This window comes from Acipenser ruthenus, chromosome 45, assembly GCF_902713425.1.
Source record: "Acipenser ruthenus chromosome 45, fAciRut3.2 maternal haplotype, whole genome shotgun sequence".
NCBI classification, from domain to species: domain Eukaryota; kingdom Metazoa; phylum Chordata; class Actinopteri; order Acipenseriformes; family Acipenseridae; genus Acipenser; species Acipenser ruthenus.
The window spans coordinates 9,534,224-9,550,431 of record NC_081233.1 but is presented as its reverse complement, the minus strand read 5'-3'; the positions used below and the strand labels follow the sequence as shown (position 1 = coordinate 9,550,431).

The 16,208-nt window shown below is 46.8% G+C and overlaps 1 protein-coding gene across 2 annotated transcripts; it reads left to right on the top strand.

The window, feature by feature from the left end:
• The first annotated feature begins 88 nt into the window (after positions 1–88).
• Positions 89–12,390, top strand: LOC117962259 (E3 ubiquitin-protein ligase NRDP1). Of its 2 annotated transcripts, XM_034914252.2 has the most exons (8): positions 89–448; positions 3,534–3,642; positions 4,758–4,863; positions 5,588–5,701; positions 7,647–7,918; positions 8,040–8,175; positions 8,508–8,611; positions 9,124–12,390. In XM_034914252.2, the coding sequence occupies exons 4-8, from the start codon at positions 5,612–5,614 to the stop codon at positions 9,476–9,478; spliced, it is 957 nt and encodes a 318-aa protein (XP_034770143.1). In that variant the 5' UTR covers positions 89–448; positions 3,534–3,642; positions 4,758–4,863; positions 5,588–5,611; the 3' UTR covers positions 9,479–12,390. The 2 variants fall into 2 exon arrangements, with proteins under 2 accessions (XP_034770143.1, XP_034770142.1); XM_034914251.2 differs by lacking the exon at positions 3,534–3,642.
• Positions 12,391–16,208: the final 3,818 nt, after the last annotated feature.

The following is a 16,208-nucleotide window of genomic DNA, read 5'->3' as shown; positions in this document are numbered from 1 at the left end:
TTCCAAGCGCAAGGAGCGTCGATCGACGCTAGAGGGCAGAAAACGACGTTTAAAGAAGCAAGGCAATACCGTGTGACAGAATGTGTTGCCGTAATTATTACTTCACGTTAAAAATAAATAAAAAAATAAACCTAAGGTGGTAGGAAAATTCATAAAATACTATTTTTTAACCGAAGCCAGCAACCGCCGAACTTTTTTTTTTAATATATTATTTTTATTGGTCAAGACGGCATGTCAGTTATGGTTCTGTGTTCCTGATTGGAGGACTCGGCCATCACTCCACAGCAGAGGGGGGCGTTAGCCACGCCCCGTGGTTGCGTAGCAGCGGGGCTCAGAGCCCGGATCTCCCGTATAGTGCGTGACGGGAGCGCCGTGGAGGGGTCGGCTCTTTAAATTGGGGATTTAAAAGCAGCCGGACCCGGGACTCGTGGAAAACCGTACGGATCAGGTACGCCTATTAAACCAGTGACCGCCGTTTGATTGATTTTAACATTGTGTCATTTGATGAGAAATCGCGGTCGGCGGTGGCATTGGTCAGCCCCGAGCGAGTGCGTTCCACACTGGGGAGGTATCTGTAGGAAAGTTCGCGGTCCCGATAGAGGACGGAGACAAAAACCAGGCCCCTTGGAGCACAGATATTTAAAAAAAAAAAAAAAAAAAAAAAAAAAAAGGGCGAAGCAGCTCCGCGTAGTGAATTTATTCATCTTTATACAATTCATCTCTGTTTGTATTTGATTAGAAGATGCATTATTATGGTAGCGGGTGCGGGGTTGCGTTCTTTGAAGCATTATCGTGAATGACGTTGTGGTGGAAATGACAATATTATAATATTATTGAATCGAGGTTTTAAACAGGCTTTTAATTTCTCCACCGTGAAAAATACAAACGAGGACTATCGCTTCAGGTGTATGCTACCGCCAGCCTCTTCGCTATTATTATTATTATTATTATTATTATTATTATTATTGGAAATCCTGTGTTTAAACCTGTAGCTGGATATTTTTGTCTAACGGGTTGTCTGTTTTGGTAGCCAGATCGTTGGGTTTACGTTAGATTGATATTTTTTTATTTATTATTTTGGTTAAATATTTTGAAAACGCACTAAAACAACACACAGCTGCATACTTTATCAATCGCAGCGTCATTTCTGCACTCCCTGCCCCGCGCGTTGTGTTTTACACGAATGAAATGCGAGGACGGCTCCCTCCTCCTCGGCGGGTCTTGAACGCGGTCTCCTCGGCTGCACTTGACTGAAATGCTTTTTAATTCAAAGACTGACTGCCACGATAGCAAGCCAGACTGGGCAGTGCAGTTGCCTGCCCTGTGTTGTGCCATACTTCAACACACACGTCTGTATTGCACATGGCTTTCCCGCAGCACCCTTTTATATAACGTATATCCAAAATCATTTCCAACTAGAATAAGATCTGTGTTTTTGATGAGAGTCCTTCTAGAGCTGCGATAGACTCAGGAATGGGACTCCAGTTGCATAGCAGATTCACCCATTCCAGTTTTTAATAGGAGCTTGATTAGCCACAGTGCGTACAGGAAAAGTAACAAGTTCAGGTGTGTCTCGTTAAACTCTGAGTAAAACCAGGAATGGATCAAGCGGCTATGCAGTGGGAGTTTCCTTTCCAGCTTTGTGAATGTTATCCATTGTGTGCTCCTTTTCATTCAGACCCACCTGGGCTCCATCCAGTGGAGTCGCTTGCTTCTGCTAAGCTAAATCTGGAACAGCGTGTTCTCCTGCAACGTTTCATCCCAGCACTCGGCTGCTCACAGCGTCAGATGTCACTAATGTATATAAGCTGGCAGTCTAAAGGCTTAGTCCGCTGTGCAGTGCGAGTCTTTATCATGGTAACGGTTTCCCTGTGGGCTCAGTCTGCCAGCCTGAGAGATTTAACCCCTGAAGGTACACCAGGAATCCAGCGCTGGCTGTTCAAACTGTTTCCTCTTTAAAACCCATTCGAGAGCGACTCGAGCATCACGAGGAGGAGACTGAGCGTTCGGACGACCGGATCCAACCCGAGTCGTACTAAACTTTTAATTCTATCCATCAAAACAAAAATATAAACCAATGACATGCCAAGAATTTTATTATTATTATTATTATTATTATTATTATTATTATTATTATTATTATTATTATTTTACATTGAAACAATCACCAAAAGCATCCTTTACTGTTCTGGATTATGGATGGACCAAATACAGTTCCCTTCCCTGGAGTCTACAGAAGGAGCAAGTGTGGAGGGGAGAACGGTTGTCATTGAGCCTGACCTAGTCCTCAAGGTGAATTCCCTGGAGCTTCCAGGTCTTCGTTCTGCACACACAAGGATCAATATCCGGGTTTGAACGCGTGTTTCTGCTGGCGAGGTGAAATCCCAGAGCGCTGTGTGTCTGTGAGAAGCGTTCTCCGGACTGGCAGAGCGATACAAAGGGAAGATCCAGCTCTCTGACTCAAGCTCAGGGCGGTCAAGCCATCTGAAAACTGGCATGAAAAGAATCTCTTCTCGGTTCAGCAGGGAAACGTTTGGGTGTGAGTGTTTACACTGAGCCAGTCCTGGGTATCAGAAGCACCCTTTCATTAAGGATGTGGTTTTATTATGCTTTTGCATTTTAAATCAGGCTAGGCAGCGGATGTGAATCAGCAGAATCTCCAGTATACAGTAACCTCGTGGGAGGTAGGAAACCTAGCCGGGGCTGTGGGAGGTTTTAAACAGGATGAATGGGCAAGTCCTTCTGAGACTAGAAGATGACCACAAGCCCTTTTGAAGGCTAACAGGCAGCTGTTTAATTAGGTTCACCTTTTTATCTGGGGGCAGTTTAAGCTACTTGTGGACAGTTGGGGCTTTTACTTTGAAGAAATTGAGTAGAACAGCTGTCAGATTACAAGCAAACAAACGAGGAGGCCATCCTTAAAACATGGCTTAATAAAAATGAGAAATTATTTTCTACAGAATGTTTGAGGGCGTCTTGGGCTTTCTGGCTTTTAAAAGAAGATTGGTAAGTTGAACAGAACTTGTGTTGCGTTCGGGTATGGTTTGTGATCGATTTCAGCGCGTGTCGTCATTTTTATATAGTTTCATTTCTTGGTTGTATTCTTAGTTGTGGTTCAGGGACACTGATGGCTGGTTTCCATGGTCGCTGACAGAGCCTCAGTCTGAGCTGATCCGAGTTCTCCCGCATTCCTCCTCATCCCCCATTTGATTGTCTACCCGAGCTGAGTCATGCAAATTTTCAACAGATGTTGGCGGTTCTTTCCCAGCATGCCTTGCGGCTGAGGTCTCTCTCATTTGTTTACAAACCCAGAAGGCTGCATGCTTTTTGCTTTTTGGTTCCGACTGTTCTGTGGAGCTTTGTGTTACCATAACGACGACACGAGGATGACCTCCCAGCACACCATACCGGACCAAAAGAAGCAACGGTACATTCTCTCTGATCTGATCTGATCTGTCTTTTCATATAGGAGTAGGCAAAAAGAATTCTTTGCGCTGTGTGTGAGGTGTTTTTTTTTTTTTTTTTTAAACCAGGAAGTTGTTCCTTCCATGAAAATATTCCTCTCTCAATGCCTTGATGCTCAGGAATGTGGTGATTGCAGATCTACTCCTCCAGCCCGGTTGCTGTGAAGCCAGTGATCCGGTAGAGTAGCCCTGCATTTTTAATAAAGGCAATGCATGAGGAGATGCACACACAGTATAACCATTACCCTTGGTGTGCTTTCTGCAGTAAAGCATGTGTATTTAGTCGACCACACCAAGTGGTCATCTAATCCCATTGCAGCTGCAGCCAGCGTCCCCCAGAATGTGTTCCTCTGGTTTTGAACGGTGCGCCAGCGAGCAGGACCCTTTGAGTAATCGGATTAAAGTCGGGTGTTCATCTCGTTCATGCTGTAATGCATCCCCTCGGTCTCTGTGTGTAGAATTGCATCGTGTTAGGTGTGTCTGTTTTCTAATGCGTAGTGCTTCATCAGAGACTCCATAGAGACTCTTTTAAATTTCTGAAGTGTAATTAAGACATCGTGATCGAAGCGGGGATGTTTTGTTTGCTTAAAGCACTGTTTTTGCGCGGCGCTGGCTCTGTGTAGATTAAAGTCCAGGTGTCTCTGTTTAGACAGCTGTGTTTTTACTGCTGCTAATCCTGTGACTGGAAGGTAGATTTCTTCCTTTGTTATTTAGTTGTAATTGAATCGCTGTCTCGTCAGCAGCCGTCGTGTCCTAACTCTCCTCTAAGGATCCAAACGGATTTGGGTGAAAAATATTTTTGGAGCAGTTTTTAAAAGTGCAACTTCAGCAAGACGAAGATTATTGTGGATATGTGCAGCGGTTCCAGGAATGGGAATAAGACTCCTATTGCATAGCAGTGTCGCCCAGTCCAGGTTTTACTACGAGCTTCATTAGCCAGAGTGTATCAGTAAGAAGCTCGGGTGTAATTCCTAGTAAAACCAGGACTGGATCAAGCTGCTATGCAACGGGAGTCTTTCCATCCCTGGGATCTCCTGGTAAAAGCACCACACCATACAGTCGAGGGAGTGCACATGCTTTTGTTAATTAACAGGATGTGAAGGAGTTGTTTTTAATACTGAATTATTTCATAACTTCTCATAGCGTCAATGAAAACAAATCCTTCCATTCACCAGGCATTAGGAATGTTTGTAACCTGCCAATTTAAATTTGTTATTCTAAAGGAATTCTATCTCGTTCTGATGCAATAATACATTTTCTCTCTCTCTCTGTTTTTGCTGTTCTTTCCCCCAGCCCTCTCCAGTGTGAAGAGAGTGAACGTCAGGAGGTTTAAATGTGATTCTCTAGCGACCCGCGGGGTTTACAGTGACTGGGAGGATGAGAAGGGCTTCATTCTGAGGTAAGACCCTCTCTCTGCGTTGGTCACAAGCACACGTATGCTACAGAGCACAGCATGTAAAACATCGCTAGGGGCTGGAGAGACGTGTTTGTTTGGAGCTGCTGAGTTGTTTCAGATAGCTGGGACAAGCCAGTTTTAAAATCCTGTTTTGCAGATTTGCAATCCTTCCATTGTCGATTTTTAAGCCTGGATCAGATCTCATCTCAGTCACACTGACGAATTGCAAACGTGTTGCATCCCCCCGATAGAGTGAACTCGTTGGGCTTCATAAAGTCGAATGAAACCTGCTGAATAATGTTGCGTTTAATAAACCCTGAGTTTAGGTTAGTCCTGATCAAGTTGGGTTCATTTGCATGAGCCCGAACCACACCTGCTGTGAAATTTGTGTCACGAAAGCATTACCCTCAGTCACACCAATGCCACTATTACCTAGCTGTATATAGTTGATCTGCAGGGATGGAAACGAGACTCCCGTTGCACAGCAGTTTGATCCGTTCCTGGTTTTACTATGAATTTAATCAGACACACCTCCTGAGCTTGTTAGCTGCACACGCTGTGGCTCATCAAGCTGGTGTTAAAACCTGGAATGAGTGAAGCTGCGATGCAATAGGAGTCTTCTTCCCATCTCTGTAAACCCCCCTGATTTGAGGAGCGTTGTGCAGTTGCTGGGTTTCCCTGGGTGTGGTGCGCTGCTCCTTGACTGTGGCGCGTCTCCCTGCTGCAGGGTCTGCGCTTCCTGTAATGCGAGATGGGCTACGATGTCACTCGCTTCCAGGGGGAAGTGGACGAGGACCTCTTGTGCCCGATCTGCAGTGGGGTCCTGGAGGAGCCGGTCCAGGTAAGTCTCCACATGTTCTTCTGTTTAAAGCTCATTGGGTTTTTTTTTTCCCAGGTTTTACTGCACGCTTGATTTAGCCGCAGCGTACGGGTAACCAGGTCAGGCGTGTCTAATTTTAAACTTGCAGTAAAACCAGGAATTGAATTCAGCTGCTATGCAGTGGGAGTCTTGCTTCCATCCCTTTGTGTGCATTCAAAGCTTGCTGTGGATTCATCAGAGTTGATTGACAATGATTGATTTCCCTAGGGTGGCTTTACAAATACTAATCAATTTCCCTATTAACTAGCGGAGACCACCTTTTAAAAACTCAGCACAGCCCTGAATATCCAGATTAAACCAGAAGGGATGAGAGAATCAAGTCTCTAGCGTATTTATTTCACTCGCTGCTTTCCCATTGCTTGCTGAAAGCCCCACGGAGTCACAAAGCGTAGAGTCATCTTACCAGCGCCAGCAGATTCAGACAAGGAGAGAGGGGAAGGGATGCATTGCATTGATCTGTGTAAGGGAGCTAAAAATAAGAGCACAATTACACAACAGCGAGTGAAAGCGAGACGGGCAAGACTTGTTCAGGCAGTGTTAAGAAGCATGGGGTGTCTCTGTGCTTTGATGAAGGGATGACATGACGGAGGGAGGCAGGCAGAGAGAGAGAGGCAGATGGACTGTGTGTGTGTGTCTGCAAGATGACTGCAGTGTCCTCTCCACCTGACCGTGTGCAGGGAGGGGATTAGAGGAGAGTGGGGGGGCTGGGGGACTCTCACAGTGGTGGTTCTCCAATCAGTTTCGGATAAAGGGGCTGGCCAGGAAAACCCAACGGGGATTAGAAACCGGAATGCTTCAGCGACGGCCTCGGATCAGCCCTGGCATCATGAGCAATTCCTCCTCCTCCTCCTCCTCCTCCTTTCAAACGAAGCTGCAGTCGGGTGAGTGGGTGATGCCTCCTCTTTCATGAATGTTGTAGAGCGGAGTGCTCCTCGGGTTGGTAATCCCACACGCTGTGTTTAATGTGAATCGCCTGCGTTGTACAAGCACTGACTGGGTGGGGTTTGGTTTTTTCTGTTCAGCAAGAAAGCCGAGAGCGCTGTTGGAGAAGAGGGTTTGTCTGTTTATGAATACGGGCCCTGGGGTAGGTGCCCTGTGTGTGGGTGTGTTTAATATTCCCCCAGAGTCTGAGAGTGAAGAATCGGGAAGATTTTGTGCTTGTCTGCAGAGCGCCGGGGATGCAGGCTGTGTGCAGTGGCGTCTCTGCAGCATGCTGGCAGCCGCACACACACACAAAAAAAAAAAGATTGTTTGTGAAGTGTGTTTTAAAGTCTGCACACCGCTGTGTAAGCTCCCTGGTTATTCCAGACTCTCGCTGTGATCTGCAGCTGCACTGGATGAAGTGACACCTGAGTGGCCTGGCTGGTTTTCTGTTTATACAGGCATTGAGGTCAGGGTGATGCAGTGGCTTTATCCTTGGTGCAGGATACCGCACGCATGGTACTGCAGTTTTTCCACCTCGTTTAGCCCTTTTATGCAGCAGAACCAGTTACAAAGCAAACCTGAGCTGCTCAAACTGTGTGAAGAGAGAGAAATCCTTCACACAATGTATTATAAAATCACATAAACACTATTATACCTGGGATAGTGTGTGTGTTTACTTTACAAGTGTTCTGTATATGTCCTTTGCACAGGGTAAGATGGAACTTTGACAAATCCTGAGCTGTGATTGGTTGGTTTCTCATAAAGGAATACACAGTGAGAGCTGGCAAGCAAGTACCGCTATTCCAAGACCGTGAATTCGTAATTCTTCTCTGCACTGTGGCTCCCGATGGTGTGATTGAAAAGTCGAATAACTCCTCTCCCTCTCCCTCTCCCTCTCCCTCTCTCCCTCTCCCTCTCCCTCTCCCTCTCCCTCTCCTCTCCTCTCTCTCTCTCTCTCCCTCCCCCTCTCCCCTCTCTCCAGGCTCCTCACTGTGAACATGCTTTCTGCAACGCCTGCATCACGCAGTGGTTCTCGCAGCAGCAGATCTGCCCCGTGGACCGCACCGTGGTCACGCTCGCCCACCTGCGCCCCGTCCCCAGGATCATGCGCAACATGCTGTCCAAGCTGCAGATAACCTGCGAGAACTCAGTGTTCGGCTGCAAGGCTGTGCTGCGGCTCGACCAGCTGCAGTCGCACCTCAAGGACTGCGAGCACAACCCCAAGAGACCGGTCCTGTGCGAGGAGGGCTGCGGGTGCGTACCACAAACACAACTTTCTTATTGCACGCTGGCTTCGTGTTGCACGCTGAGCCGTTCAGCTGGGCTCTGGTGTTTCACGGCATTGCTTCCTTTTCTCTCTCTGCCTCGCTCCCAGGCTGGAGATGCCCAAAGACGAGTTACTGAACCACAACTGCATCAAGCACCTCCGGACCGTGGTGCAGCAGCAGTCCACCAAGATAGGGGAGCTGGAGAGGACCGCCGCGGAGCACAAACACCAGCTAGCAGAGCAGGTGAGCCAGAAACAGCGTGCGGGCAAACCGGGAGGCTGGAAACACAAGGATCAGCGTGCTGACTCTACTTCGGTTCAAGTCTGCACATTGCTGTCTTTTCAAACCCATTGTGTCTTTGTCCACATTGTGAGGTCAGGCTGCTTAGTACATTATCTGAAGCATTTTTTTTTATTTTCTTTGAACTGTGTTATGATAACTGACTCAAAAGTCTAAATGTCTCAAATTAGAGAGATCCAGCTCCTGTTCTGATATTTTTATTTTAGATTTCTTTTCCAACACTTATTGGGTTAAAGTTCTGTCGTGAAGTTCTGATTTGTTTTTTTCTTTTACAGAAACGGGATATTCAGTTGTTAAAAGCGTACATGAGGGCGATCCGCAGCGCCAACCCCAACCTCCAGAACCTCGAGGAGACCATCGAGTACAACGAGATTCTAGAGTAAGGGGCCGTCCCAAAATGATCAAACGTTTTCAGAATGCGTACAAAGAGTGTGCCGGGGGGTGGGGTCGAGGGGCAGTGTACACTTCTTAAAAATGTTCTAATGTTGCTTGAAATGTTCACATGCTTGCCTGAAAAAGAACTGAAGCTGCCAAGAAATTATTGATGGATCATAAAGTGAAAATGGGGGCAGCTCTTTGGTCCCAGCACTAGGATTCTCCTGACAAGATTAAAGCAGGTTTAAGGCACATTTCAAGCCTCAATACAATACATGAGCTTGATTAGCCACAGTGTGTACAGGTAACAAGCTCAGGTGTGTCTGATTTTAAACTCCTAGTGAAACCAGGAATGGATCAAACTGCTCTGTAACGGGAGTCTTATTTCCATGCCTGTAATATTGCAGCAACGAAACCCAGAACCAAACACCATAAAACATGAAGGGAGGGCAAACAAACAAAAAAAAAAGTTGTAGAAATGAGATTTGAAGCTAACCTGCTGTCTCTGCCCTCCAGGTGGGTGAACTCCCTGCAGCCGGCTCGCGTGACGCGCTGGGGAGGGATGATCTCCACGCCGGACGCGGTCCTCCAGGCCGTGATCAAGCGCTCGCTCATCGACAGCGGCTGCCCCATGTCCATCGTGAACGACCTCATCGAGAACGCGCACGAGCGCAACTGGCCGCACGGCCTGGCCACGCTGGAGACACGGCAGATGAACAGACGCTACTACGAGAACTACGTGGCCAAGCGCATCCCCGGCAAGCAGGCGGTGGTGGTGATGGCCTGCGAGAACCAGCACATGGGCGAGGACATGATCCTGGAGCCCGGCCTGGTCATGATATTCGCACACGGGGTCGAGGAGATCTTGTAGTGGAGAACGCGGGGGCGGGAGGGAGAGAGAGGGAGAGAGACGCTGGGCTGCTTCACACACGCATACCTGCAGGCATACAGAGATCCTGGAATCGGAGACAGGGGGGGAGTGTGTTTCAAAAAGGAGCGAGAAGAACCACCAGCGAGTCGAGAAGATTGAAAGAGTTTCAGGGATATTTGAATTGAAAAGCAAGACCTGAAAGGAATCAGTAAGTTCTTGTGTACCTTCTTCCTCCCTTTTGCTTAATAAACGAACGCAGCAGTTGGTAAAAGGACTTTAAGCAACAGGATCACCTCACAGCATCTTGCTTCATTTATTTATTTATTTTTTTATATTTTATACAAATGTGACCAAACTTCCTGCCGCCTTTCCTTCCTTCCAACGGTATCAGATACTATCCAGTTTTTTTTTTTTTTTTTTAAATCCAGTGGTAACTGTCTCCCAAACAACAAAACTCTGACCAATTGAAACCAGAAGTTAAAATAAACTCGGGGTTACCTGGAAACAGCGTTCCGCTCCTCGCTGGGCTGCCGATTCTCAAACAGCGTTCTGCTCCTCGCACGACTGTCGATTCTCAAACAGCGTTCTGCTCCTCGCACGACTGTCGATTCTCAAACAGCGTTCTGCTCCTCGCACGACTGTCGATTCTCAAACAGCGTTCTGCTCCTCGCACGACTGTCGATTCTCAAACAGCGTTCTGCTCCTCGCACGACTGTCGATTCTCAAACAGCGTTCTGCTCCTCGCACGACTGTCGATTCTCAAACAGCGTTCCGCTCCTCGCACGACTGTCGATTCTCAAACAGCGTTCTGCTCCTCGTCTACAAACCAGTGGAATACAGCTGAAGGGTTACGCCTCCACAGTTACTTCTGTTTCTTTTCAAAGTGAAGGAAATGCTGGTTGGGACGGACTGGGAAATAAGTGTCATACTGGACCATTGCAGCATTAACTCCAAACTGGGAGTATCCCAGCATTAAGGAACTCCAAACTGGGCATCATGTTGGCTGAGACGAACCAAACCAACACGGACTGCTTGTCTTTTTTTTTTTTTTTTTTTTTTTGCTAATTCGTCTGTGGTCGTGTCGCGCTGTGTTCAGTTTTGTTGAAGTTACTGCCTGGCGATCAGACTTTAAGCATCGAATGTGATTTATCCTGATTTTTGTATTGTGTGTGTGTGTTTCCTGTTTTGCTTCATGTAATGCAGTAAAAAGGGTCCATATTATTATTTTTTATTTAATTTTTCATGACTACCAAAATCTTACAGCCAGAGTCTTGGCATGCACAAGCTGCAGATTTTAAGGATCGCATGTCATTATTCTGACTCTTGGGTACCAGAAGGATTCTAGAAGTTTTCTGTGATATTTTTTTATTTGTCTGTCTGAACGTTTTGTTCACACACAACCATCTTCACCCCTGAAGGGACAGAAGGAATCGAGCGCTCGCTGTTCAAACGGTTTCTTATTAAAACACATTCGAGAGAGACTCGAGCATCACGAGGAGGAGACGGAGCGTTCGCACGACCGGATCCAACCCCTCAGTGCATTTTAAACCCTGTTTCATGCAAAACTGTCTGCAAAAAATAGTCAGCATTGTTTTTATTAGTGGGACGCATGTCCCTTGCCCCTCAGAGTTAACTGGTTCCTTTTTGAACCTGATTTAATAAGATTCCCATTGCATAGCAGTTTGATCCATTCCTGGTTTTACTATGAGTTTAATAACACACCTGTAAGCTTGTTCCCTACACGCTGTAGTTAACCGAGCTCGTAGTACAATCTCGAATGGGTGAAACTGCTGTGCAATAGGAGACTGCTTTCATTTTAATCCATCCCAGGGTTCCCATGTGCATAGCGCTGTGGTGCATTCCATGACAGTACAGATGGCGTGACCGACTGTACCAGGAACCGCTACACAGCTGGATCAAATCAGACTTTACGGCGCTGCCATAGCTCAGAATATCTACAGCGGCGCCATACCTTTTAATTTCAGACAGGCTAAGGCTAGCTTCTAAAACCCAGGCCTGGATGCAGGGTCCGTCTCCAGCCCTGCATTAGTGTGCTTGTAATTCGTGACGCTTCTTCAAGCCTGGAAGAGGTCCAGAACACGGGATCAGGGGAGAGGGGTCCTGTGAGTGAGCTGCACAGAGATGCAGTAATAATCTCACGGGGGCGGACAACCACTCCTAGTGGGGTGTTACTACACATCTCATTTTAAAAAGGGTCAAATGATACAGACCACGCCCTTCTGAGTGGAGCTGTGCAGTGATGAACCCTAAACACTGCGCTCTGAGTGGAGCTGTGCAGTGATGAACCCTAAACACTGCGCTCTGAGTGGAGCTGTGCAGTGATGAACCCTAAACACTGCGCTCTGAGTGGAGCTGTGCAGTGATGAACCCTAAACACTGCGCTCTGAGTGGAGCTGTGCAGTGATGAACCCTAAACACTGCGCTCTGAGTGGAGCTGTGCAGTGATGAACCCTAAACACTGCGCTCTGAGTGGGAAACGTCTTTATTACAACCGAGTCTCTCCTCCTGTGTGTGTGGGGGGGTAGTGTCTCTGTTTTCAACCCCTCAAGGTGCTGGGTTGTCCTTGAAGGGAATGTTAAAGTCCATGTCCACCCGCAGTTTAATCTCGGTGTGTTTTCTGTAAGGTCTGTAATATATTGTACAGCACCAGCTAAAGGTTTGTCATTTTAATAAATAAAAACACTGTTTGGTATGTGTATACTTTCAATGAGAACTGAAATAATTATACTAAGTTAACACAGGGTCCACTTACAGAAATGCATAAACAGGGCTTTTGAAAAATTTAAATAAAATACATCTCTAAAAAAAAAATGCAAAATGTAATTTATATCATTAATCAAAACGAGCTTAAAAAAAAAAACATTCCTTCGAGTGATCGCTCTCAGTAGAAACGGTGAAACTCGACTCACAGGGGGTGAGTGTTTGAGGTCCAGGTTATTTTTTTTTTTTCACAGTGAGGGTTTGCAGATCCAGATCCCTGTGTGACGCTGGCCGGTCTCTCGTGGAATCGGCTCTTGATTTTCCAAGCGCTGCTTCTGCTTCTGCTTGTCCTTCTCTTGTGATTATTTATTTGTTTTTTTGGAATGGTGTTTCTTTGCTGTTACGAAAAAAGAAAAAAAATGAGATTGTGTAGCTAGCGTAGAAAGTGTGTCCGTGATGTGATGATGCGTGCTTCTCTGAGATACTCGTGCACAGCAGAGAATCTTAAAAAAAATATATATAACACTAGCATGGAGTATTCATTTTAGCATAAAGAACACTAAGTGCGTCTGTCGTCGTCCCGTCCCATCCCGATTGCATCTTGGTATAAACTGATAACGTAGATCTTTCTATACAGCAATTCAATAAAGTAAGGAATGCCTTCCCCAATGCTCAGCACGACCACCCGACCGGGAACTTCCTGTGCTAATGCAGGTGCTGACACGGACGCGGCGTGGCTGGGGCTCTGCAGGGGCGTGGCTGGGGCTCTGCAGGGGGCGTGGCTGGGGCTCTGCGGGGGCGTGGCTGCACTCGCTCCCTTCACTTTAGCCCCCCGGCAGAAACCCGGTCTGTAAATGACATGTTTGTTCTGTTGTGTGCGTGTGCGTTTTTTTTTTTTTTTTGTTATTCAATGAAATCAATTGAACTTTTCTGCAATATGTTATTGTACATGCTATTTATATTTCAAATAAAACTTGCCAATAAAAGAGGTTTGCTTTGTTTTAGAGGTTGGTGACAAATAAGGATTTGGGATCAGTTCCTGTTTTTCAGTTTAAATTCTCAATTTCATTTCCTTTTGAAGGAATTTATATTTTAGAGACAATAATCACTGGGATTGCTCAGCTGCTTTCATTTGAAGACCGTTTTTAATTGACTAACTCCGAGCGACTTCCATTTAAGTTACTGGTTTCCACTGTGAGAAGCTAATGTTGTCTGGTGCCTGCTGTTCATCGGTGTAACCACAAGGTGGTGGTATTGCACCGGGCTGGTTACACAGAGTTGATAGAAGGGAGGAGGAAATAAAATAACAATTGTGTAATCCGGCATCGCTTGTCATTGGAAATTGGTGCCGGTTTACAGAGGTACGGTAGATTTTCGAAAACAAAACCACAATACACCCAGGAGAAGTGGTGTCCAGATACACCTGCAATTCAACGAGTGTATCAATTTAAATGTGTCACAGCTGAAGAGCTTATGTATTAATTAATGACCACACACTTTATATATAAACATCCCCCTATTCCATTAAAGGTAAAAAAAAGATGTGATTGTTTCCGTCGCGGGCGGGGTTGCAGAGGGATTACCCTTCGAAGCGGGCTCTGAAGTTTCGTTTTTAGTGACGCTCTTGCACCCTCGGGGCATGGAGCGGAGGAGGACGCTACAAGGTGATGATTCACCGCGCCAGTGTGGGTTCACGGGTTAATGCCATTTTTCTCACCCTGTGTTTTGTCAGAGCGGTGCAGATTGTTAGGATTCTCCCTCCCTCCTCCTCACGCCCACTCCTTAACCTCGCCAGTGACGCATCTGTTCCAGATTCCCCGCACCGCTGTGAATTCTGCATGGCGCTGCACAGAAATGATTAACCCGAGGCTGTCTGCTTCACCCATTGTGACGTCAGCACGACAGCCGCCGGTGCATTCGCAAGGGTGCGCAAGGTAGGGTGCATGTTGCCAGATTAATGAACCCGCTTCAGCCTTGTAAAAAAAAAGGAGGGAAGCAGGGAATTGAAGTGAAAATTGAAAGACGTTGCAGTTAACATTTGCAGAGCGGGAGAGAATGTGTTTGTCTGATTTCACTGCTGGCAACACCTACCCGAATACCCGTTCCACATGCACGTGTGGTTTTCGTATCGTCGTTGTTAACAACACGTGTGTGTGTGTGAAACGCGCTCAGAGCTAGAACTACCCCAGCACTTGGCAGCTCCCTCGCCGAGGTCAGGGTGAAGAGCCATCGAGAGCTTAAAAAAAAAAAGCTTTCAAAATCGCTAGCAAAACAACAAACCACTTCAGCAGCAAAACAGCGCTCCAAACCAACCCATCCGCCCACCACAGTGACACTGGAGCCCGGTGGAGTGTGCATGTTCTGCAAATGTGGGGTGGGCACTGAAGGCAAAACGCGGCGTGACTAACGAGGAAGCCAGCACGGGTATTTCCCTCTGCAGTGCAGAATTATTTGTAGGGTGACCTTAAGTGCCCCGCTCCCCCGCTTTTCACTCCGGGAGAGTGAGAGGAAGAGCTCTCGGGATTGTATTACACGCTTGCACGCCCCCGGTGTCACGGTGTATTTTTAGTCTTTGCCACAAGCCCAGACAGAATTAAAACGCGTACATCTGGACTAAATGTGCTGCTGTTTCAGAACTCGCTGCTAAACCCAACGCAGCAGACCCCAAAGCCAACTGCGATTATGCAAGGCAGAGCTAGCCTGAAAGAGCCGTTTGCTTTTTTTGCACTTGCATTGTCCGATGAATCCTAAGTACCAGGCACCAAAACAGCCTCCCTCATTCAAATCACGTGACAACCTGGCATTTCAACCCAGCCAGCCCCACCTGTTGTACAGGTATATCGACATAGAGCAGGCGGGTCACGTGATTTGAAGGCTGTTCAGTACCCGGCGCTTCGGACTCTCCAGACAAGTTCAAAGAACCTCAAATCCAGCTAAAGGCAGATTTAGAGAATGAAAGACAAGAGCAGAATTATTGCAAACACCGCGCGATACGTGAAAACTACATTATACACTACGTGTCATTGCTGTTTGATGCAGTTGTTGTGAAAGCAGAACGGGTTGCTTTTGTCGTGTCTAAGCGTTATTAACGAAGCTCAGGCGAAGAAGTTCAGACCCACAGTCCGGGATTAAGCGAGTTAATATAACACGCGTGTGCGCAGGATCTGAAGCTCACATCGACTTATTAGAGGCTTCCTTCCTGCTGCACGAGAAACGGCGCCACCGTCACTCGTAGGAAACCCGAAGAGACAAAACAAAATAAACAGTGTTAGGAACAAAACATGTTTGCGAGCTCGCTAACCGCCCGCCCCTCCCCTTCTCTTCTGTGCGTCTTCCTTGGTTTTAAATTACATGCAAGTAAAACTTCTTCGCCTCGCCTCTCCGACGCGCGCATTGCAGACCGTCTCAAATAGATCCGTGGAGAAAGTTGGATTAGATAACTGAGAGCTTGCTTTGGCTTTTCTCAGGTTTTACAAATATATTTAATCTCCTGAACTCTGATAAGAAGTTACCTAGGCGTTTTCTAAAGTCGCACAATTAGAAATGTACAAGCCTAACTATAGCCTTAAAGTAAAAAAACAAAACCGCAGGATTCCGTCATACATTTCATTCTCTGTTTTTAGAACTGTTTTCTCGTTTTGCTTTCAAAACTGAGCATAAACAAACTTGATTTGGGCAGGGCGCTTAACTCCCCCCTCCGTCCCTCCCTCCCTCCCTCCCTCCCCGCAGTTTGGTTCCTCATCGTTATACATATACAAAGGTCAACAGTTACGTACACGACACCCAAAAGATGCGGCGGGGTGGATGCTTTCAGTAACACCCTCGCGCGCGTGTTGTTCTGCAAGGCTTGCAGAGGTTTTTGCACGCGTGTGTGCGTGTGTGTTTGTCTTGTGCACCAAACCGCAGCACCGCTGAGAAGCGTACCTGTACACCTGGAAAACATCTCGGAGCCTCAGCTTCAGCTTCCTGTGTGGGCGGGCAGGCCAGACTGAACCCGGGGCCGGGACCC